Here is a 10,846-nt window from a genome sequence, read left to right on the forward strand (position 1 = left end):
ATTTCATAATGAAATAAAGATGTTATATATAGTATATTAATTGAATTGAATTGGTGCTGATATTTGCCAATAACAGTGGAATGAGGGTTTTCAGCGGACCAAGTGTGTAAGTTGTGCGAATTAATTATGTCGTTTCTGATAAATCCTTCTTCGTTAGAGAACAAAATATTTCCGATAAAGTTATTGTTATTCGTGTGTTGTTGTAACATCCAGTTTGCGAATTCTAATCGACGTGGAAGATCATCATGATCATCATGAACTTTTTGAACATGATACGAATGCAACAGTTGCTCTTTAACCCTAGATTACCGGTCACTCGTTAATTTTACGACGCGCGTTTCAAATCGACGATGTTTGGATATTTTCAGCCAATTCAGCAAAACGATATTTTCAGTACCCTCTTAATTAGTGTTTACCTAGACAGTGATGTGTGCGAATGCGCTTTGTTTTACGCAGTGACGGATTTTTTGCTGAATTATCGTAGTTTTGACGATAGTCCGGTATTAACGTATGACGATTTCCAAATCAGCTGTACACATTTAGAATTTTGTGGTAAGGTAAAATATTGTCTTAGGTTGTGTTTTTTTATAATATTTTTTTAGCAAAATGGCATCGCGAAAATCATTGACTAAAGTGCAATTGACGGAGGAGATAAAGCGAATTATGAATGGAGAAGACAGTGATCCAAATCCTTTTGAGGAAAGTGGAAGTGACTGGGAGGAAGACAATTTAGAGCTGGAAGCACCTAACTCGGATGCGTCAGATGATGAATTTGATGTAGCAGTTGTTTCATTACAACCCAAGTCACCAAATACTTTACAAGAAAACTGTCAAAAAGAAGGTGAAGAAGTTATGGTTGAGACCAGTTCAAATCAATCGCAACCTACAAAGTCTGGAATAAACAGCTACATAATTAAACCCAAGAAAATGAAGTTGCTTGGAAAGAATGGTCATAGGTGGTCTGCAAAATTGCCGGTCAGAGGACGAAGGACAACATCTAGAAACATTATACATTTTTTATCAGGTCCTAAAGGCCAAGCAAGGCAGTTTAATAATGTAGAAGACTGTTTTTTACATTTTTTTTCTGAAAACATAATTGACATTGTTGTTAAACACACCAATAAAGAAATCTCTAGGCAGGCGAAACACTATAAATGTCATTCTAATGTATCTAAAATTACAAAAGAAGAACTAAAAGGCTTGTTTTCAATTTTGATCCTTTCCGCTGCGAAGAAGGATAATCATTTGTCTGCCAAACATATGTTTGACTCCAATATTTCCGGTAGATTTTATCGAGCCTGCATGAGTTGTGATCGCTTCAACTTTCTAGTGAATTGTCTTAGATTCGATTCCAAGGAAACAAGACAAGAAAGGAAAACTCTTGATCCTTTCGCGCATATTCGGGAAATATGGGATATGTTTATGGAGACTTGCAGAACTTCATATGCGCCATCATCCTATTTAACAATTGACGAACAGCTTTTAGGATTTCGTGGACGTTGCCCATTCAAGATGTACATCCCCAACAAGCCGGCCAAATATGGCATCAAAATTGTGATGGTGTGTGATTCATCAACAAAATATATGATAGATGCAAGTCCTTATTTGGGAAAAAAAACACCGACTAATGGATTACCGCTTGCTGAATACTACGTAAAGAAGCTCACAAAGTCGGTCCATGGTAGCAATAGAAATGTTACCATGGACAACTGGTTTACTTCAGTTAGTTTAGCTGATCAATTGTTGAAGGATCCGTATAAAATAACAATTATAGGAACACTACGTAAAAACAAAAGAGAAATTCCTCCAGAATTGTTGGATCTAGAGAATCGTAACACAAACACTTCAATGTTCTGTTTTGATCAGCAAAAAACTCTGCTGTCTTACATGCCAAAAAAAAAAAAAGTAGTTTTGTTACTTTCAACTATGCATCAGGGTGCAGAAATCATAGAAGGAACACACAAACCAGCAATTATACAAAATTACAACGAGACAAAAGCCGGAGTAGATACATTTGACCAAATGTGTTCCAACATCAATTGTAACAGAAAAACCAAAAGATGGCCTTTATGTGTGTTTTATGGGATGCTAAATATGGCCTCTATCAACTCATATGTTCTGTATTGTTCCAATATGTTGAAGAAAGGCCAAAAACCAGTTTCACGCTACCAGTTCATGATAGATTTGAGCTACAGCCTTGCTGAACCATGGATGAGACAAAGAATTAGTACCAAAACTTTGCGTCGCGATATTCGTGCAGATATTAGCGCCATTCTTAATATTCCTGCAATTTCTGTGGAGCCTGAACTGGGTAAGCCTCAACAAAAAAAAAGGAAAATGTGTTTTTACTGTTCAAGCAAAAGACGACGTATGACGACCGTTTACTGCAATACATGTAGTCAACCAATTTGTGGTGAACACCGAGGGAATGTTTGCAGAAATTGTGCTGCAAATTAACATTAAATTTGTTTATATGACATAAAGAGAGTTTTTTTGAGTTTTATAGATTTTTTTTGAATAAAGATTTAGGCCATATCACAGTTTTTGTTTAAGATCGTAAAATTTACGACAGTCCGGTAATCACGTTTGGTGACAACACTCCGGTATTCTAGGGTTAAGAACGTTAAATACCGTCTTCTCAGAGGTAACAAATTGGCTTGCTAATTTTCTAACGCTAGTTGAAGGATTTTCAAATACGACATCTAATATGTTTTCTTCCAACGCCGGTCTACGAACAGTTCTTTGGACTCCGGCGTTGGTAGCGACTTTAGCAACTTTTCCTACAATACATTGCAATAAATAACTATTCCTTGAATCATATAAAAAAATTACCAGTCTTTCGTAAACGTTGGTCAACACGTTCAAATGTTTTTCCATCTGGAATTCTACGATTAAAAAACCTTTCCTGGAACAGTATTCTGGCTTCTAAACCGTTACATTCCGCAAGACCGTACATTAAATACATATTGGCATATTCACTAAATGTGTAATCCATTTTCAATGAACAATGATTTTTAAATTTCAAGTTTACCACCACAAGAAATATCTCTCTGAAGTACAAACTCAAACTAATAAATTTATTTTTCACAGTTTTGACACAAAAAAAATGTTGTTTATTTTGATATCTAGGTGATAGAGTAAAAAATGCACGCAATATTCCATTACTTTTGTAAAATACATCCTTTTACAAAATGTTGTTTTGCAGGAAAACGGTTCAGTTTACGTGCATCAACCAAAAGTACCTTTTTTTTCTTAGATACGCCAGAAATCTAATAAACCACGTTACGGTTAAAAAAAACCCAAGATCTTAAAAGTTTAGGGGTAAAGAAGTTGAGGGTAGCCTCCCCTTCACCCCCCTGAACATGTAGAAAGAAATGTTAGATCCTATCTTATTAACCTTGGTATGATACACAAGTGATCCAAAGTTCATTAGATTTCATCAACTGAAAGAAAAGTTATTTAGAAAATACTATTTTGGCATAAAATTTTGAAGGGTTGTTTTTTCGTAGGGGTAAGTTTTTGGAAATCAACTTATAAGCGTAAGTACAATCTTTTCACGAATACTTTTCATATCCGAGATATTGCCCACATTTTTGGAAACACCCTGTAAATAGTGTGTTTCAAAACTGTACGGCACTATTTCAGATACGTATTCTCTAGTGCAAAATAAAGTCAAAAGTTCATATGAACATAGGTCCTATCTTGATCAGTGGCGGAGTTAAAGGGTGTTAAAGTGTAAGAAAATATTTGTTTTTTTTTATTATGCTTGACCTATTGCAAATAGAGCTTTTAAATTTTATATGCGTACTAGGTAAAAGTTCAGTAAGTAATTAATTTATGAGGAAACTGAACATAATTTGACCAAAACTCAGGAGAGATAAAATATAGGTAATAGATAGGAGAATTAAAGAAAAATATTAGAATACGTCAGTGACGACGTAGTAGCAAATTTTTCTAAAGGAATTTATGGAGCAAGACCTCAGAAAATGCAATACCCTCTATAGTAGTTGAAGGTAATTTAGTCTTGTTTTAAGCAGCACCCATTACCTAGTACACGTATAAAATTTAAAAACTCTATCTGCAATAGGTCAATCAAAATAACAAAAAGCCTAATATTTTCTTACACTTTGACACCCTGTAACTCCGCCACTGATCGAGATAGAACCCACGTTCATATGAACTTTTTGTTTTATTTTGCACTAGAAAATACGTATCTGAAATAGTGTCGTGCAGTTTTTAAACACCCTGTATATTATTAAATTATAAATTGAAATTAATGAATTATTTTTTAATTATCATGTTACAAGAATATGCTTTTTCATTCCCCTTACGAGCGAAGGCAAGGAGGGAATTGCCTAGTCCCAGATACCATAACTATCAAAAGGATGATTAATATACGATAGGGCTTGCATGGTGATAGCAGGTCCTAGATGGGACTGTGCAGTGCCTTCTTTTCTAAAAATATGCGCACAGTATGCGCTGTTGCTAAAAGCGCCGTGCTCTCTGCATAGTGTTAAACAGATTTTTGCCAACTCCCAGATCCTTCAGATTAGTCAAAATTTTTTTCGGAAATATATGTCCACATTCCTCATTGTTCTCCGATCTACTCCTGCAAATCTTTTTATTTATGGATTTTTTCATTTTGCTTTGTCACTAGATTGTTGTTCGAGATGACTACGTAAATCAGGGCGGTATGTCTAAGAGTCTTATTCACAAGTATTATGTCTGGTCTATTGTGACCGACCATGCGGTCTATGAGAACTGTACGGTTCCAGTACAGCCTATAGCTTTCGCTCTCCAAAACAGACTCCAGTACGTACTTATAGTAGGGGATCCTGCCCACTTGAAGGAGACCCAGCTTACCAGCCACTTACCGAGGCAATGTGTGCAAGACCTGTCGCTCCTTATACTTCATCTCTGCAAACGCTTGATAGCCTCCGGTGGTGTGTTAAATAGTTTCAGATGCATTACGTCCATATCTGCATTCATCGTTCGTCACCGTTACGTTCCGAATGACTTGTTTCAGATAGTTCTGGATTGGCACAACGTGATTTTGTATTGCCATTAAGTGTCCTTCGGTTTCAAGGAATAGTTGTGTTCCGAGGTCAGTCATTAATACAATATAAGCAAATTAAATTATAAAATATATAGATATCAAAATCGAATAGATTTTCTTATCAAGGATGAAAACCTATTGTTGCAATGTGACCAAAGTAATAGTAATTATAGACTAAAGTTATAATAGAGTCATGAATTAGTAACTAGGCACTTACTTACATACTAATATAATTTGTATATAATTATATATATGTAAGAATTAAAATGTTAACTAAATAAAAGGACAATGCTATAATTTATTATCGTCAGACTATTATACAGTATGTCGCAAATAACTGTCGCCTTACCAATGAATATTTTTCTCAAGTTGCGAAATTTTTAAAAGGATGCAAATCCTATATGTGTTTCTTTCCTTCCCTTCATGACTGTCTAATATGTGCCATGAAACACGAAACCAATATGAGCCTGATCTGAGATTCTTCGTAATCTCTTGTGATGATCATTAGTGTGAATGAATTTTGTTTATTTCAAGTATTTTCCCAAAAAAGTTATAGAGGAAAATAATATAGTTTAATATGACTACAGAGAAATCCTTTTCTTAGATGGGTTGAGAGAGTGCTACCACTTTGGTATCCTCCAAAAGAAAATTGGTGGAAGGTGGGGTATTTAGGCCTCCTCCGGAACCTTTATAGCTGTCGAACTCCATGCACAGTCTTGCAGATAGGCGCCAGTTGGAGGCACCCCGTGAGTGAAGGTCTTTTCTTTGGGAAGAAAACCAAATTATGCAAGCGCATAAATTGAAATAAAGGCAAAAGGCACAAATTACTTTGAAAAGTTTTGGTTTTTGTTGCAAATGAAATTGCCGTTTCACTACAGCATTTGCCAACATTCTTATTAGATTCTATTAGCGTACATTAGTACCTAAATTTCAATTAAACGGGTTTTCATCAACATGTAAATTATTTACACTAGAAACTGTGTGGACAGCTATGATGCTTTATATTTAATAAAAAAATGCATTACTGTACGTGCCTTTGTTATGTAATTATCACATACCATATGGTAGAAATAGTTGCAATCAATCTTTGAATTATTCTAACATAGAAAAAATCGTTTCCAAAAAACATCTAGCATTTGAATCTGCCTTACTTACTATTTTGAGCATTTAAATTAACACTAAATTCCTTTAAGACGCGAATAATGGACATGCTGTATACAATACAATACTATATTACCTATATGATTTGCGCCGCAGTTTGATTACCCCACTTTATTGGCAGTTACATATTTGCATCTGCCGGGTGATAACTACAGCTACTACTACCAAAAAATATGATCGTAAGTCAATCTTAAAAATCCTGTTAATTATAAAAAATCTCTTTAGATATTAGTTCCCTATCCCAAAAACTTTTTTTAGATATATCCCAAATGCGAAAACTTGAGAATAGCCGTAAAAGGATGCTCTATGTTGGGAATTTTCCCGTCGGAGTTTATGTTTCCAAAAAACAAAAAGATGCGAAGCGCTTATCACCTCTATTCCAACATAATACTTGTTTATTGGGCCGGATTCATAGTCACGCAATACATACAACTATTCTTGATTCTGAACGAAAACCCCATTAAAAAAGATCTGATGTCTTTGAACCTATGTATTACCTTACTATACACCGTCACTATCAGTAAGAAATTGATAATACTAATAAGTTCCAGTTTCAAGAAAATTATTAAGACAATTATTGAAGATGAGGTAAACGAAGACCCTATTGATGATGAATTGGTAGGGTTAGCGATGGTTTAGTTTTCATGATATAATATTCCAAAATTTAAGATTCAAAAACTTGATAAAAAGAACATTGAAAACGTCAATTGGAAGTATAGGATTTACATTTACAACGTGTTTACCGTATGTTTGTTATACTTTCTAAAACCCATTATGGTTGGAACTGTTGAAGAAACATATGGAAATGTAACCCGGATTGTAAGAGAATTGCCTCTATCCTCTTGGTTTCCTTTTGATGCACAAGAGCATTACAAGGTCCATTGAATTACATGCTCATATGAACAAATCAAATATTATCATTTTTAGATGGCGTATATTTTTCAATCTATAGATGCTTTAGTTGGAGCTAATTCTGTAATGGTCATCGATATCCTCATGATCAGTTTAATTCTCTATCCCTGCAGACAGCTAAGAAAGCTAGATCATTTGTTCAGGAATTTTCAGCATTTCAAACGGAAATATCAAACTTTGAATGCCATTGAGGATGAGGAATTGGCTGGTTTCTTATTTTTTAAACACCTCATTGTCAGACATGAGAATATTATTCAGCAAGTCACAAACACGTTCTACATATAACCCACTTTTGGATTATTGTCACTTTTTTAGATATGTTAACACTTACAACAAGAACATGGCCTATCCTATGGTGTTGGATTTTATTCAGAGCTCAATGCAAATTGCCTCCGCTATCACGCAAGTCTCAGGGGTTGGTAACTTCCCTTCTCATCACAATAATCTCTAACCTTATCTTTTAATTAGAACGAAATGAATTTCATGTTAGTCACATCTATAACCATTTTCTCAATAAGCATGTTATTAAGGCTTTCTTTGTATTATTACCATGCCGATGAACTTTTAATTCTGGTAAGCACATATCATCGAGAATTCATAAAAGCCTCTGCTCTTATTCGATTTTAGAGTCAGAAATTGTCCCACTCAGTCTGGGAAAGCAATTGGCCAGACGAGACTCCTAAAATCAAATTCATGGTATTGATTTTTACCATGAGAGTTCAGAAACCTCTTGCCTTCGCAATTGGTCCATTTAGTAAGATGTCGATAGAATCCCTTATCTCTGTAAGTTTTCATCTACTGATCTCATTGATGTAAGTACGGTCCCCATGGAACTCACTCATTTTTAGATACTTAAGGCTACATATTCATACGTGATGCTCATTTTGACGTAATTGATAATGTAATGGGCGTAGGTATGTGTTGAGACACGACGGATCGTCTCCAATACATGATGGATACGTCACTTATACGAATTTTCAAATCAAAAATAAATATATGCATACCACGCTTTAGATGCTACTAAATAGTAATAGTAGCGATAGATGTACTATCAAAGATAATAAATTAGCACGCAGATCAGCAGAAGTCGGCTTTACTCCAAACAACTACAACTTACCTCGTACCTCCATATGTAAATTTAATAATGTAACCAAAACATAAAATAGATTGTGGCCATGTAAGTAAACTAATTTATTATACAGTGTGTTTCAAAACATGTGTCCGTAAATGAAGGGAGTGACTCCTTAGCTCATTGCAAAAAAAAAGTTCCTAGTGACATGAATGTACTATCGGCCACAAAAGTGATCGACCACGCTAAGATTCAAAACCGCTTGACGCGTATTCCAAGCGAAGGTACAATTATAGTACAACTTTGCTTCCGCCGTTTTTGAATAGATGTATGTAGCGGTAAGTAATGATCGAAATAAATAACCCCATGTGGGCATGCAGGAGCCTTGGGCACCTGTTAACATAACCTCATAAAAATATTAGTCTATTTGTGTCTTCATCATAAAGTTATTCGCAATTGAAAATGTCAGTGTACGAGCCAAATTCTCGTCATTTGCGGGAGGTTTTACTTTTCTGCTTCAATATGAAGAAATCTGCTGCTGAGGCTCATCGAATGCTCTCAGATACTTATGGGGAAGCCACTATTAGTGAAAGGACATGTCGTGAGTGGTTTCAGCGCTTCAAGAACGGTGATTTTCACGTCGAAGACCAACATAGCGGTGGAAGAAAGAAGGTTTTCCAAGATGCGAACTTGGAAGCATTACTTGACGAAGACTCGTGTCAAAGTCAACAAGAATTGGCACAATCATTGGGAGTGACTCAACAAACAATCTCAAAACGCCTCAAAGACATGGGAATGATTCAGAAGCAAGGATATTGGGTGCCGTACGAGTTGAAACCAAGAGATATTGACAGGCGTCTGTTCGCTTGTGAACAGTTGCTTGCAAGGCAAAGACGGAAGGGATTTCTGCATCGTATTGTGACTGGGGACGAGAAATGGGTTCATTACGATAATCCCAAACGCAAAAAGACTTGGGGATATCCCGGCCATGCTTCCACGTCGACGGCCAAACCGTCTATTCATGGTTCCAAAATCATGCTCTGTATTTGGTGGGATCAACTCGGCGTAATATATTATGAGCTGTTACAACAAACTGAAACAATCACAGGTGCTCTTTATCGAACCCAATTAATGCGTTTGAGCCGAGCATTGAAAAAGAAACGGCTGCAATACAACGAGAGACATGATAAAGTGATTTTGCAGCACGATAATGCTCGACCCCATGTTGCGCAAGTGGTCAAGAAATACTTGGAAACATTGAAATGGGAAGTCCTACCCCACCCGCCATATTCTCCTGACCTAGCTCCTTCTGATTATCACTTGTTTCGATCCATGGCACATGGGCTAGCTGACCAACACTTCCGGTCTTATGAAGAAGTAAGAAATTGGATAGAATCGTGGATCGCTTCAAAAGATGTCCAATTTTTTCAACATGGGATTCGTATGCTGCCCGAAAGATGGGAGAAAGTAGTGGCCAGCGATGGACAATACTTTGGATCCTAAAGGTATAATTAGTTTTTTACAATAAAATCGCGAAATTCGGAAAAAAAACGGCGGAAGCAAAGTTGTACACCTTACTTCTGATCGTGAAATGAATGTTTTAAAAAAATATTAAAACTTTATTCATTAGAGCGATACAAGATTCTTTTAGATAACTACATCTAGTTTGAATGTCAACTTATAACTAACTGTTGGTTTACATGGTTTTGCCTTTTATAGTAATTAGTTGCTGATATGGCTAAACTTGGTATTCGTCATTTTGACACGTACAATAGATGATGAATCATATCTAAATCTTACAATGTAAGGCAAAATAGCCATATAACTGTACCTTATCAGTTAACAAAAAATGATCCACAACAAAAACGTTCTGTCAAGCTAATAAATTTAGAATTTTACATCGAATACCAAGTTTGCCGGAATATTTTCAGGATGATAATTTCAAATAAATCAATTCTGCTAGTAATTGTATGCAACCTTAACTATATTAACATTGAATTTTGTAAATTGCAAAAGTTGATATGGCTATATAATTGTTTAAGATGAAAACTAAAAAAAATACATGTTAAATTCAATTATAAACAAGACCAACAATTTACAGAACACTGTAGTACAACTTACTAAACTTCAAGACTTTTATTAACAATAATATTTTGCTGGGAATTAGGAATTAACTAGTCCGACTGTTTCCTACCTCTCACTTAACAATCAAGTGATTTCTATGTCGCAAAAGTTCTTTAGACAAAAGATGACATAAATAGCGTTTTTCGTAATGCGTACGTTAAAAGGAAAAATTTCAAGACACATTTTTTTCGGAAATACAGTACGATCGAGAGAAAATAAACTTAAAATTTATATAAATAAATGACTAAATTAAAAAACAATTCTAATAGCGGGTTACTCCCCCATTGGCGTCGATGACGTCTTGTAGCCTCCGGCCCATTGAACCCACAAGATTTTGACACAAGGGTGAACCTCTAACCCCATTCCAGATTTGGTTGCAATATGCCACCAAATCTTCGGTAGTACATTCATTGTTATTGTGCCACCTTTGAACCATTAGATCCCATAAATTTTCTATGGGGTTTAGGTCTGATGAATATGCAGGCCAGGGAAGATTATTTATGTCTGGATGCTCGTGATACCAG

At 35.5% G+C, this 10,846-nt stretch overlaps 2 protein-coding genes across 2 annotated transcripts; both read left to right on the top strand.

Moving 5' to 3' along the window:
* The first annotated feature begins 606 nt into the window (after positions 1 to 606).
* On the top strand, positions 607 to 5,728 carry LOC136418912 (piggyBac transposable element-derived protein 4-like). Its single transcript, XM_066405121.1, has 4 exons — positions 607 to 2,311; positions 2,554 to 2,603; positions 4,658 to 4,943; positions 5,661 to 5,728. Exons 1-4 carry the CDS (start codon positions 607 to 609, stop codon positions 5,726 to 5,728), a joined length of 2,109 nt encoding a protein of 702 aa, XP_066261218.1.
* Positions 5,729 to 6,390: 662 nt separating this feature from the next.
* On the top strand, positions 6,391 to 8,022 carry LOC136418913 (odorant receptor 10-like). Its single transcript, XM_066405123.1, has 8 exons — positions 6,391 to 6,396; positions 6,476 to 6,835; positions 6,887 to 7,093; positions 7,145 to 7,386; positions 7,445 to 7,544; positions 7,598 to 7,702; positions 7,757 to 7,912; positions 7,978 to 8,022. The coding sequence occupies exons 1-8, from the start codon at positions 6,391 to 6,393 to the stop codon at positions 8,020 to 8,022; spliced, it is 1,221 nt and encodes a 406-aa protein (XP_066261220.1).
* Positions 8,023 to 10,846: the final 2,824 nt, after the last annotated feature.

Source organism: Euwallacea similis, unplaced genomic scaffold (assembly GCF_039881205.1).
Source record: "Euwallacea similis isolate ESF13 unplaced genomic scaffold, ESF131.1 scaffold_45, whole genome shotgun sequence".
Lineage (NCBI taxonomy): Eukaryota > Metazoa > Arthropoda > Insecta > Coleoptera > Curculionidae > Euwallacea > Euwallacea similis.